At 43.6% G+C, this 14,534-nt stretch overlaps 1 protein-coding gene across 2 annotated transcripts in view; it reads right to left on the bottom strand.

Annotated features, from left to right (window-relative positions):
• Nucleotides 1-288: 288 nt before the first annotated feature.
• LOC147617260 (uncharacterized) overlaps nucleotides 289-14,534 on the bottom strand; it is a 36,277-nt gene continuing 22,031 nt past the window's right edge. Inside the window, exon 2 of one of the 2 annotated variants that reach the window (XM_086776898.1) lies at nucleotides 289-889. In XM_086776898.1, the coding sequence (XP_086633024.1) occupies nucleotides 797-889 (93 nt within the window). In that variant the 3' untranslated portion in view covers nucleotides 289-796. The remainder of the gene's footprint in view (nucleotides 890-14,534) is intronic. The other variant, XM_086776899.1, reaches the window with a different exon arrangement.

Genomic DNA, 14,534 nt, shown 5'->3' with positions numbered 1-14,534 from the left:
CAATTCATGAACAGACAAAGAGCCTAATGGTATGTTCTAACAAAATTGAACCAACCTCTTTGTCAGACTGCTCCTAATTGAACAAAGAGTGGTTGTGGTCTATTCCATGTTGGGTAAATAGGCATTTCTGGTCTTACACAGAACCCCTGATAATTTGTGCACACAAAAGAGCAGCTTTCCAATCATTTAATCTGTTTCTGACAAAATATAAAATGCTATAAATCAAAACAAAGGGGATTTATGGGGCAATCCACTGGTGCAATTAAGGAGAATTGAAATTCAAACCGATGTTAGAAACTAAAGCATTTATTATTGACTGCAAAGCTAAAACATCTATGAAACCCTGTAGGTATGTACCATTGTTTACTGCTTTTTTGGGACGTATACATACGGCCATTATATTGTCAACTATGAGGACCCAATATGTAAAACTTAAAAACGTGAACATAAACTAACAACTACATCAGTTTCTACAGACATTAAGGGCTTCCCAGCCGCCCTGAAACTTGCAACATTGGTAAGCCACCCAATTGCTTGTCCATTACCCACCAAAGACTCATACAAAGCTAGATAAGGGAAGGTTAAAATATGTACAGTATCAACAAAAAACTAAAGCAAGACATCACCACGTGTGATGATGCATACCATGAAGAGCCTTATGGCACAGTGTTTCCTTCATAATTACTTCAAGTGCTGGCGAACGAAGGCAATGGACTGCAACATAGAGACCAAAGGATTCAGCCACCATTGAGACCTCATGCATAAAAAACGCATGCCTCAATTGTCATGAAAGCAGCTAAAAACTGGAGCTCATCATGGCAGGCACTTTATGATGCCCACCAATGACTTCTTTCAGGCGACTAATCTGGTACATTAATTCATTAAGTTTCTGCAGGACACAACGGAGTACACAAAAGAGAACATTAACCATGTAGAATTTTTGGATATCATAATCCTAAACACGATTGCCTAAAATATGTGTTCCTATATAAACTTGTAGTGTTTTTGGACAACAAAATCCTAAACACGATTGCCTAAAATATGTGTTCCTATATAAACTTGTAGTGTTTTTGGACAACAAAATCCTAAACACGATTGCCTAAAATATCATGAAATGCAAAATGACCAATGATAGAAGATTTCTATGAAAAGAAGTCTTCTGTTCCATTAAAAGGGAGAAAAGGTATCATTGCCTTTCATTTTATGTAGCATGCCATGCCCCACAACTAATCAAACAATATACATAGACAAAATTCACAGAATGCAAACGAATCAAAACACAAAACGGTGCATTTGAGAATGCTATGCATCCATTCATACACGTAACATTTTGGGCAATTAAGAGAACTCCAAAGGGCAGCAGAGTAAAGTGTTTGGGTTATATAGGTAGTAGTAAGTGTGGTCACATGATTGTAGAGAGAGATAAAAGAGAGAGAGAGAGAGAGAGAGATAAATGAGGTTACTCTTGGAAGGTGTTCTTGGTCATCTAGTGTTTGCAAGGAGGCCAGAGGTTGAATGGAATCATGAAATATGCATATGTGTTGTACTACTATGTGACAAAAGCTCTTGACAAATAGCTCCTTGGACACAGAGATGGTCACTTGAGCCCAGGTCTTTGTTGGAGGCGATTCGAGCATGAAACGGCTGGAAGGTGTGCTGGATTATCCCATATGCGGAAGCATGGGAAGTCGAAGAGCTGTATATAGGCTAGAGTTGCACCTTGTCATAGTCATCTTCCCCAACCGATATTTTGGGGGGGGGGGGGGGGGGGGGGGGGGGGGGCAGCACACCGGGAGGTGGGAGCCCAATGGGGGATTCGTTGCAATGTCCAAGGCTAGGACCTATGCGATGTGAGACGTATCATTTCGATGCAGAATTTGCAGATATATGGGCTGATTGATGGCTGGTCATGTGCACGCCTCATATGTAGTAAAAGATGGCTATCTTATAAAAGATAACTGTCTATGTGTAGTTTCAAACACGAGACAAGAAGTTTTGGATAAATGCCATGCTCCTCCTTATGCAGGACATAGAGGAATTCTGCCTACCACTCGAGAGGTACTTCTTTTGGCCAGGCATGAGAAGAGGTTTCCCATTGTTATACTTCATCTTGGCACTTTGCGCAAGCGAAAGTACACGATCAAAAGTTTCTGGTTCAAACATACACACATCCCATTGGATCTGTGTCCAAACCGTACGAGGAATTGTCCTCTTTTGTCTCTGCGACTGTGAAGCCAAGTGAGTAACTTTGTTTGCAAATTGTAGGACAGCCTACAGGTAGCGCATTCCGGCACAAACCCCAAAACTCATCCTCGAGTCGCTCAACATAATGAGGTGGTAGAAACCACCTCTTGAGGTCAGTGACAAATTGGTCCTAGTTGTAGTCAGCAGCTCCATAGTTGGAATTGGCTTGGGACTAGTTTGTCCACCATGAGATGGCTTCCCCTTCGATGTAGCAGCTAACTAACACCACCTTCTCTATGTCTGACTTCCTACCAACAGCAAAGTAGGCTTCAAACTAATGAATCCAAGAGTGAAGAGTTATGGGATCAAGTTCACCTTCTCGTGAAGATGAACCAAGGAAGTCGCGGGTACTGACCTTGCATGGAGAAGTAATAGGGGATTTATCTGAATTTATTAGATTTTATCCATCTTTTTTGTGCCTTGCTGCTAGTCGACTGCCCTTTCAACAACCCCCTTGACTATATATAGCATTGCCACTTCATTCAGTCTTTTGTACCACTTCATAGACATATCCGGTACCACATCATCTATCTGGTGCTTGTGGTATATCACCTCCTGCTGGGCCTTCTTCTGGACTTGTATTTGTTCAGGTTCAACTCAGAGGTTACACTTCAACCCATGGCTCTAATACCATTTTGGAAATTGGGTGGGGGGCCAAGTCCCAAGAGATCACCCATCCCAATTGTGTTCACACCAATGCACGCTTAACTGGAGGTTTCCACAAATCGGTCTAGCCATCTAGACCCCAAAACCTTAAGGTAATGAAGGACCTTTAGTCTATCCATTTTGTGGAAATCTCCTAGTGCTACGCTTAGCACCACTTTTCTCAACGGTTACCATCAAATAAGAATAAAACCTTGGGATGTGCCATTATGAGTTTTTGGTGCTATCCTTTGGACTGACCAATGCTCCCCCACAAGGGTCAAAAGGCTTGATGGGTTAAACTCATATACGAGTTCATTTTGAGACTAGTTACCTACGGGATAGTAAGCCCAGCGGGGCATGCCGTAACAGATTCTACCACGTGTCCAAAAGAAAAAGATATAGAGGGGGAGGGGAGAGAGAAGGGAATAGGGATCTTGCACAGTACACCACACTCGGCGGGGAAACATGCCCCACCCCCTTTCAAGAATTTATTCAAGAACAATCCACAAGCACACTAGCCAGGATCAATACAATAATGAATACAAAAGCAAACAAAATATGCCAATGTAGTATATCCAAGCCGATGTTGATGTCGAGGCACGAGATCTCGAATGTCAAGCACACCACGGGGATGACCCACAAGAATCTCTCATCGGGCTAGTACCATATCCAATATCCAAGTCCAAGTCTAGATCCAGATCCAGATCCAGATCCAGATCCAAATCTAACTCCAAATCCAGATCCAAATCAATCCAAGTCCAAATCTAAGTCCAAATCCAAATCCAAAATCTCAAAGATGTCCAAGAAAACTCAATACCCAATTTGTAGGAAGATCCTTAAGAAGCTTCTCAAAAAAGCAAACACCAAGGTGGCAGATATATGAGTCTGATAGCCAATCCTCCCTAACGAGAATCTGGAGGAAATGTTGACAACGCTAGCGGCTATGGGCGGCGCTGCATAGGCAGTGACAGCTCAGGGCGGCAACGAAAACGGGAGGCGCTACGCAAGCGATGGCAATGCTAGGAGGTGGCGGCGGCATTGGGAGGCGGTAGCGACGCTGGGAGGCGGAGGCGGTAGTCGACAGAGCTGGGCAGCGTAGAGTGAAACAGGGCGACGCACAACGACTGGCTCTGGAGGTGTAATCCAACATCATCGGTGATGATGGTGTTGATGATGATGAAAACGATCTTCACACACTTCAACAATCGTGCTCACGAAGATGGCGATAGTTAGCTCCAGCCCTCAACGATGAAGAGAAGGGAGTGGTTCAAGTCTTTTTATACATTGGGGAAGCCTTGCTTTTTGTTAAAAAGCTTGCCTTTGCTTTTGCTCTTTCCTTTTTTCCTTCGCTTTTGCTCTTTTTACTTTTATTAATAAAATATTACTCAACTTTTGATAAAGTTCTTGTGCTTTGCTTTTCTGGCTCTAAGGCCTTGCTTTTTAGCCTTAGAGTTGCTTTTTGAGAAAGGGCCTTTTAACTTTTTGATCCAGCTCAATCTCCTCTTGCCAATGATATCCTTAGCTCGCAGTCAACTCAATTTGACCTTTTTGCTTTTTCTTGCTTTTTGACCAAGATTGGTACTTTTTCTTGAACAAACCTTACGGTCCCCATCCCCATGCCTTCTTACAAACCTTACGGTCCCTATCCCCATGCCTTCTTTCGCCTGTCTAGTGTTTGGGCAAGGGTTCCATCATGTGAAATAGAGCTCGGAGAGCCAAATCATTACATTCCCTCCCTCTTATATCACAGTTGTCGTCAACTGCAGACTGCAAATGTACTAAGCACATCCATGTGTTCCGTGTATATCTATGTTTTCCAAGTACATCCATATGTTTCAAATATTTTCCAGTACTAGCCCGATCGGGTGAGCTTGTGAATCTAGTTTTGCCCCATATCTATGGTGTCATCTACTCATTTGGCAACATCTCTATGCCTTATCTTTGACCAATGTCTTTGTTCTTGATGGCAATGTCTTTGTTCTTGATGGTATGTCTTCTTGGCCTGTGATAAAAAAATGAATACTTATCTCCTACAAGAACTAGACAGAAGCTAGTCAACAAACAAGTATGCATCATTCGAGTCTCTTCAGTATTCAAGATACCGGCCATGTAGTCTAGAGCCTAGTGGACTATCACATGCCATAAATCCAAGCATTGTCCACATATCAAAAGCAACACACAAAGTTAAAGAAATTCAAACATACATCGGTATGTAATGCACAAGTAATGATCATCCTGTTCATGGATTGTCATGTTTGGTTTCATCGAAAACCATGCTAAGCTATTTGGCTCCCGAGAAAAACCACTCAAACTATCGCTTAAGGCCATCTGGTCACTAGGACCGCCCGAGAGTTCATCAATAGTCATCTCGGGCATCTGGTCGCATTAATCGCCAGACTATGAAATCCAATCATCTCAGCCATCTGGTCGCAATGACCGCGCGGATGTGAAATCCAATACAATCATCTCGACCATCTGGTCACAATGACCGCTCGACTGTGATATCTGGCATCGTTGCCATCCAATGGGTCATTTGGCATCGTTGCCACCCAAATACTAATATTGCTCTGTTGGGGTAAAGGCGTAATGCCCACCCTTATAGTGTGTACAAGCCCATAAGTTATAGTACATAGTACACTTAGTACTTTTAATGTACTAAGTGCACTATGTGTACTAGTGCAATATACATGTGTGATAGGGGAGTCACACACTCATGCTTTTCATGAGTTGACTTATCCCCACAACTCTCTCTCTCTCCCTTGCTTCTCTGTGTATGTCTCCCATGAATGATCTCTAAACCCTAATTGCTGTTTTCTCCCCGTCAACTGGTATCAGAGCCTTGGTCACCGATTCCCCTCCCTCTCATCAAGAATTGTTTGCCCTTTTGCTGGTTCTCATTCTGTTCTGGTCGTATTGATGCTGGTCGCCTGCTGAATTTATGCTAGTTCGCCTGCTGTATCTTTTCTGGTCTCTGCCCAGCCAGTAGGCGTGGGCTGGCTCCACTGCTGCCCAGCTATCAGCGTGGGCTGCCCCAGCTGCCCAGCAGCCAAACGAAGACTGACGAAGAGGATAGACTGCCCAGCAGCGGAAGCGTGTGAGCAAAGCGCATTAGCGCTGGGCGTATAGGCGCTAGGCGAGTGTAGCGAAGGCAGCACCACAGGCGGGCGTCAGCAGTAGGCGGAGACAGCGAATACGTCAGCGAGCACTAAGCGAAGGCGGCGTTGGCTACTATAGCGCTACACGGTAGGCAGCAGGCGCTAGGCGAAACAAGAGAAGGCTGCGACTCCTACGAAACAACAACGTGCTCTTGGAGGTGACTGCACCGTGATTCAACGTTCTTCCCCATCCACGTGAGCCACCTGTGTTGGAGCTTAAGGACACAAAAGGCTTGGAAGAAGAAAAGGTAGCTCATTTGCTGGCAGAATTGCAAGCTCTCGCAGAGGAGCTCACTTTCAATCCAATGTTGGTGGCCATTTGTGAGCACTGTCTTGGCAGGCAGTGAAGCAGCATCAATATCTTTCTGCAGCAGCACCAAATTCAACAACCCGCCTGCAAATCAGAGTAAATCAAAAAAAATACAAGGTATTCTGCTTCAATTTTTTTTTGGGATTTGCAATTGAGCAAGTACAGTAATCAATTGAGCAGATACAGGTGCCCAATTGCTCAATTTTTTGAGCAAAATTGGCAAAATTGGGTGACATTGGTCACAATCAGGATCAATTTGCAGGAAATTGGATGTCGAAATTTGGGGCTTTTGATGTAATTGTGCAATTAAGCACTCATACATGCTGTATGACGTGAAAAATCGCACATTTGGGCAAAATCGCAGCAAATTGCAGTGCAAATCAAGGGGCTTTTGTGCCGATTGAGTTGATTTGCATGCAGGCAATCGCATTTGATGCTGTGGTTAATGTGCTGATGCCTTACAAGCACTCAATGTGCCTGTAAATCAAGGGGCTTTCATGTATTTGATGTATATGTGGCCAGGGGGAAGCATCGTGAACACTCTGGATGCCTTCATGTGCGTCAATGTACCATGCATGATCAGAAATTGATCTCAAATCAAGGGGCTTTTCAAGTTTGAATGCTCGTTGAGCTTGGCAAAGCAGCAGGCGAGACTTTTATGCCTTGAATCCTCAAAAATCAGCTTGCAGTCAAGGGGCTTTTGCCCAATTTCTGTTCGGGACTGTTGTATGCAGTATACAAGACTGTAAAAGTCTGATTTTCACTCATTTGGACAGCCAGTAGAGCATTTATTGCTTCTGTACCTGCTGGTACAGATTTGGCACAGCTTTGTGCATGTTTGGGCATGGCTGTACACTGTTTTGAGTGATCAAAAGGTTCAAATTCAGTTGCTGAAATTGCCGGTACAGGTTTGGTACATCATTGGAGAGCGCTTAGTACTGCTGTACAGTACTTTGGAAGGGCAAAAGAGGACATTTAAGGTGCTGTCCAAAATCTGCAGCAACCAGATTTTGGTGTTTTCATCACAAAAAGTGGGAGAAAAGTTGCATTCTTGCTTCCGCAGTGGGAGATAAAGCTTGGGAGAACATTTGTAAGCACTTTGTGTGCCTAGGGTGCAGTGTTTGCACATTTGCAGGGAGTCAGGCATTACAGGTTGCATTTTGCTATGGCAACCACAGGTGAGAGCTCTTCATTGCTTCACATCAAGAAGCTTGAAGGCTCGCATAATTATGATATTTGGCAAACCCAGTGCTACAATGTGTTGCTTCAGAAAAAGCAACATAAGCCTATCAAAGAAAGGGGTGTGATGCTCGCTTCTCTTACAGCTGAAGAGTGGGAAGATATGGATGAGCTGGCAAGATCTACTATCATGTTGTCTGTGTCAGACTCATTACTTTTCAGCATTCGTGAAGAGAAGACAGCTTGGGGAATGTGGCAGAGATTGCAGGACTTGTATGCCCAACAAAGTGCCTCAAGCAAAGTGTATTGGTTGAAGAAACTCATAGGCCTTCAGATGAAGGAAGGGGCTTCTATGACAGCCCATCTCAATGAGTTTAATGGTATTGTCAGCCAGGTTATAAATCAAAAGTTGGCAATGGACGATGAGTTCAAAGCCACTTTTTTGTTATGCACTTTGCCAGAGAGTTGGGACACATTCAGGACAGCCACTAGCAATTCGAATGCTATGCTGTCATATGCAGATGTTGAGGGTGCTCTTCTTCAAGAAGAAATGAACAGGAAGAACAACTCTCTTGGAAAGTCCAATGCAATGAATGCACGTGGGAGATCCCAGCAAAGGGGTAAAAGCCAAGAAAGGGGAAGGAGCAAGTCTCGCTCGAAAAAGGATTTGGAATGCCATTATTGTGGCAAGAAGGGACACATCAAAAAGCAATGCTACAAATGGAAAAATGATCAAAAAGAAAAGGGAAAAGGCAAAGACAAAGAGAAGGATGAAGCCAAAGATGTAAAGCCAAAGGGCAAAAGTGGAGTCAAGATCGAAGAAATCAATGTGTCACATGCAGGTGGCAGTGAGGATGAGGTCCTCTTTACGTCTTCACTTGATGCCCATTCACTTCTTACAGGTGGTCATGGTATGCACTCATGGATCATTGATTCAGGTGCCTCCTTTCATGTCACAGGTTGCAGAGACTTGTTTGTCAGGTACACTGCTGGCAATGAAGGAGTGGTTTATTTGGGTGATAACCATGCATGCAAAATTCTTGGCAGAGGTGATGTGAGGCTTGTATTTTCAGATGGCTCACAGCTTATGCTCCATGATGTCAGGCATGTGCCTGAGATCAAGAAGAATCTGCTTTCTACTGGACAGCTTGATGATGCTGATTATGTTACCACATTTGGTAGTGGAAAGTGGAAGATTAGTAAGGGCTCACTGGTTGTTGCCAGAGGCTCTAAGGTGGACACTCTTTATTTCATGCATGCAGGTGTTTGTCACCATGCTAATGTAAATGCAACCGAGCTGCCGGAAATTTCTATGTGGCATAGCCGGTTGGGACACATGAGTGTCAAGGGAATGGAGCAATTGTCTCGTTTGGGTTACTTGCCTTCTCTAAAGTTTTCAAGTTTTCAATTTTGTGAGCATTGTATATATGGTAGGCAACTACAGTGCCCCCACAAGAAAGCTCTTGGACAGAAAGATGCTCAGTTAGAGCTTGTGCATACAGATGTATGTGAGATGCCTCAGCTTTCTTTGGGAGGGGCAAAATATTTTGTGTCTTTCATTGATGATGCCACACGCAAGGTGTGGGTCTATCCTCTTCGCTTGAAGAGTGATACATTCTCAGTGTTTCAGAAGTTTGTTGCTCTTGTTGAGAATCAAACTGGCAAAACACTGAAGGCTTTGCGTTCCGACAATGGTGGAGAGTATACGTCCAAACAGTTTCAGGACTTTTGTGATGCTAAAGGCATCAAGAGGGAGCTCTCTACTCCTTATGATCCTCCACAAAACGGGACAGCAGAGAGGATGAACAGGACCATACAGGAGAAGGTCCGTTCTATGTTGTCACATGCTGCATTACCTCATGGTTTTTGGGCTGAAGCTGTTATGACAGCCGTTCACCTTATAAACAGGTCACCTAACACGAGGCTTGGTGGGAAAGTGCCAGAAGAAGTATGGACAGGGAAGCCTCCGTCATACAAGCACTTGAGAGTGTTTGGTTGCGTTGCGTACGTGCACATACGCAGGGAAATGCGCACCAAACTTGATCCTAAGTCTCACAAATGCATATTCCTAGGATATGGTGACAGAGGTGAAATGGGGTATAGACTTTGGGATCCCATGAATAAAAAGATCATACGCAGCAATGATGTCATTTTTGATGAAACATGCATGTATAAGGAGCCTGCAAGGCAACAGGAGCCTGGCAGAGTCATCTTTGATGATGATGGACATCATGGACAACAACAAAGGGCTGTAAATCAGCCATTACAGCAGGAAAACCAGCCCTTAAATGGTGCTGAAAATGGTCCAAATGGACAGCCAGAGTTGGCAGAAGATATCCCTATGGATATACCACAGTTGGAGGATATACCGGGCATGATTTTTCAGCCTTATGGCATGGAACAGGAGCCACCAATGGGTGATATGCAGGCTGGACAGCAACCTGCAAATGATGGTCATTGGGTACGGAGGTCCACTAGACCCTCCAGAGCCCCTGACAGGTTTGTTCCAGGGGTTGACTATTTGATGCTTACTGACTGTGGGGAGCCCTCATGTTATAAAGAGGCTTTACAGAGGGCAGACAAAGCTCTATGGGAGCGTGCCATGAAGTCAGAGATGGATTCTCTGCATAAAAATGGAACATGGAAGTTGGTGCCTTTGCCTGCAGGCAAGAAGGTTTTGCCATGCAAGTGGGTATACAGGCTCAAAGTTGCATCAGATGCTAAGCCAAGATACAAAGCCAGGTTAGTGGCTAAGGGCTTCAAGCAGGAATATGGTGTGGACTTTGATGAGATCTTCTCTCCAGTGGTCAAAATGACCACACTTAGAGCTGTATTGGCTTTGGTTGCGCATGATGATCTGGACTTGATTCAGATGGATGTGAAGACTGCTTTTCTTCATGGTGATCTCCATGAGGAGATATATATGCAGCAGCCAGAGGGTTATGCAGTGAGTGGAAAGGAGAAGCTTGTATGCAAGCTGAAAAAGAGTCTTTATGGGCTCAAACAGGCACCAAGAGAATGGTATCATAAATTTGATACATTCATGAAATCTCAGAAATTCAGGAGAAGTGACATAGATCACTGCTTGTACACCAAGAAAGCTTTGGATGGCAGTCTCTTGATTCTCATTTTGTATGTTGATGATATGTTGATTGCCGGGAAATCTCGTAAAGAGATGGATGCATTGAAAAAGAGGCTGCATGAGACCTTTGATATGAAGGATCTGGGTGATGCAAATCACATCTTGGGTATGCGGATACTTCGGGACAGAAATCAGCATGTGTTGTATTTGTCTCAGAAGGAATATATTGGCAAAGTTTTGCAGAGGTTCAATATGGACGGGGGGAAGAAGGCTAGTACTCCTTTGCCTCCATATGTGAAACTCAGTGCTATGGACAGCCCACAGTCAGATAGAGACAGGGCTGATATGGCCAAGATTCCGTATGCTTCAGCTTGTGGCAGTCTCATGTATGCCATGGTTGCTACTAGGCCGGACATTGCATTTGCAGTGGGAGTGGTTTCTAGGTACATGGCCAACCCTGGCAAGAAGCATTGGGAAGCAGTGAAAGGTGTCATGAGATACCTGAAGGGCACACAGGATTTGTGCATTTGCTTTGGCAAACAGGATGCATTAGTGCATGGTTACACGGATTCGGATTATGCCGGTCATCCAGATAACCGGAAGTCTACTACCGGTTATGTATTTACATTCACAGGAGGTGCTGTGTCATGGATATCCAGGATGCAGAAGTGCACTGCCTTATCTACTACAGAGGCCGAGTATATTGCAGCCACAGAGGCTTGCAAGGAGGCATTATGGCTATCTCGGTTAGTGGTTGATTTGGGTTATACAGGGGATATTCCATTGTTGCATTGTGACAGTCAGAGTGCCATTCAGTTGGCAAAGAACCCTGTCTTTCATGCAAAGACGAAGCATGTGGATGTGAAGTATCACTTCATCAGAGAGGTGATAGAGAACAAGCAAATTCAGCTTGTTAAGATTCACACGGATGACAACCCGGCTGATCTGTTGACGAAGAGTTTGCCTCCGGAGCGGTTTGCTCATTGCAGACACTTGATGGGCATTGGATGAGGCCATTTTCAGCCTTGATATGGCCTTGTATATTATCATGTACATGCTGATTTTTTCTTTTCCTTTACTTAAGGGCACTTTGCCTTTAAGTGGGAGGTTGTTGGGGTAAAGGCGTAATGCCCACCCTTATAGTGTGTACAAGCCCATAAGTTATAGTACATAGTACACTTAGTACTTTTAATGTACTAAGTGCACTATGTGTACTAGTGCAATATACATGTGTGATAGGGGAGTCACACACTCATGCTTTTCATGAGTTGACTTATCCCCACAACTCTCTCTCTCTCCCTTGCTTCTCTGTGTATGTCTCCCATGAATGATCTCTAAACCCTAATTGCTGTTTTCTCCCCGTCATGCTCCTTGGGCTATCACGCATCATTGCCACCCAAACTACAGCATGTCCAAGTAATTATTATATAAGTAGAATAATGATCAATTCTAGTCCTATATATATATATATATATATATATATATATATATATATATATATATATATATATATATATATATATATATATATATATATATATATATATATATATATATATATATTGTATGATGGACCAATGATTATTGTAATCTGTTACTGCATCTCGTTACTGACCAGTTGGTCTCTCTCTCTCTCTCTCTCTCTCTCTCTCTCTCTCTCTCTCTCTCTCTCTCTCTCTCTCTCTCTCTCTCTCTCTATATATATATATATATATATACAATGAAGAGGGTAGAGGCACAATCCCTCCCTCTTGAATCTGTCTTGATCGCAAGGCGTCCATATATGTACTTCAAATACATCTGGACAAACCACTTCCTCATAAGCTCGAAGTATATCTGGATAGTCCTTTAAGTACTTCTCTAGCATCTAATAGCGAATAATTCTCAAATTCCAAGAGGAACTTTTTGACCATTGTCTTTCCTATTTTTCTCACACAGAATGAAACTCAATCTGTTCTAGCTCTTCCACCCTTGGTGATGTAGGGATGAAAGAGTGCACGAGATGAAGGCCGGATGCAATGGCTTGAAGCCTTGAGCAAGAGAAATGGAGCGTGAGCCTCTATGAGGGTGAGCGTGGAGATTCGAAAATGAGAGAGAGAGAGAAAACGTACGATTCTTGGAGTTGGGGTAATGCTTGTGTGCTTTAGAAGCCCACTTACCCTTTTTTATTGTTGTGGCCTTTGGGCCTTTAAAAATAGTCCTAGGCCAAGTTCAATGTGAACTTGGCCAAGACTTTAAAAGTATACATTGAGCCTTATAAAAGGCTATATACAAATACAAGGGAGGCATTTAGCCTTTAACCCAACAACCTCCCACTTAAAGGCATAAATGGCGCCTTTCAGCTATGTAACTCCCACCATCTGTATGCATAGCTGATGTTGTGCTTTGGGTAAGCACTTAGTGAGAGCATCTGCAAGGTTTTGTGACCTATGGACTTTAACTATAGTGAGAAGTCCATCCTCAAGCACCTCTCGAATGAAGTGATAACGCACATCAATATGCTTTGTGCGCGCATGAAACATGGCATTCTTTGCCAGACATATGGCACTCTGGCTATCACAACCAAGCATAGGTGCCTTGTCAGCCAAACCAAATTCCCTGCATAAACGTGCCAACCATATGGCTTCCTTGGAAGCCTCAGTGGCTGAAATATATTCAGCCTCTGTAGTAGACAGTGCAACTATTTTTTGTAGTCTAGAGCACCATGAGACGGCACCTCCTGCAAGAGTAAACACATAACCACTTGTGGATTTGCGTGTATCCACATCACCTGCCATGTCAGAGTCACAAAATCCCTTCAACTCCAAAGGACCCTTACCATAACAGAGGCATTTGTTTTTAGTCCCTTTCAAGTACCTCATAATGGACTTTATTGCATCCCAATGCAATTTGCCTGGATTAGCCATAAAACGGCTCACAACTCCCACTGCATGGGCTATGTCAGGCCTAGTAGCAACCATAGCATACATAAGTGAACCACAAGCTGATGCATAAGGAACACTTTGCATCTCATTGGTTGCCGTGTCAGACTTGGGACAATCTTCCTTGGAGAATTTCACATGTGGCTGTAATGGCACACTAAGTGGCTTTGCATCAGCCATGTTAAACCTGTCCAGCACCTTTTCAATGTATTTTTCTTGCGACAAATACAATATGCGCTGGTCTCTTTGCCTTCTAATTCTCACTCCAAGAACATGCTCTGCTGCCCCAAGGTCTTTCATAGAAAACGCAGATTTCAGCTGTTGCTTAAGAGCATCAACAGTGCCTCTTTTCTTACCAGCAATCAGCATATCATCGACATAGAGCACAAGAATGATAGGGCTGCCATCCTCATCAAGTTTTGTATACAAACAGTGATCTGCATGGCTTCTTTTGTAACCATGTTTGAGCATAAACGCATCAAACTTTTTGTACCACTGTCTAGAAGCTTGCTTCAGCCCGTATAAGCTTCTATTGAGCTTACATACCATGTGTTCCTTTCCGGGAATCACAAAACCCTCGGGCTGTTTCATATAAAGCTCTTCCTCAACATCACCATGCAAAAAAGCTGTATGTACATCCATTTGGTCTAATTCCAAATCAAGGACAGCCGCTATGGCAAACAAGACACGCAAAGTGGTCATCTTCACAACAGGAGAGAACACTTCCTGAAAGTCTATGCCTTTTGTTTGCGCATATCCCTTTGCAACCAGCCTTGCTTTATACTTGGGTTTTGCATCAACTGTCTTGATTTTATACACCCATTTGTTAGGAATGGCCTTCCTACCTTTGGGCAATTCAACCAAGTCCCAAGTATCATTAGCATGCAAAGCTTTAACCTCTTCCTGCATAGCAAGCTCCCACTTGCTGCTGTGCTCACATGTCTTTGCCTCCTTGTAAGTAAGAGGCTCCCCCTCATCTGTCAACATAATGTAATGCA

This window comes from Cibotium barometz, chromosome 37, assembly GCF_041138505.1.
Source record: "Cibotium barometz isolate CiBa-2024 chromosome 37, ASM4113850v1, whole genome shotgun sequence".
Taxonomy (NCBI): Eukaryota; Viridiplantae; Streptophyta; class Polypodiopsida; order Cyatheales; family Cibotiaceae; genus Cibotium; species Cibotium barometz.
This window is presented reverse-complemented; position numbering and strand designations above follow the sequence as displayed.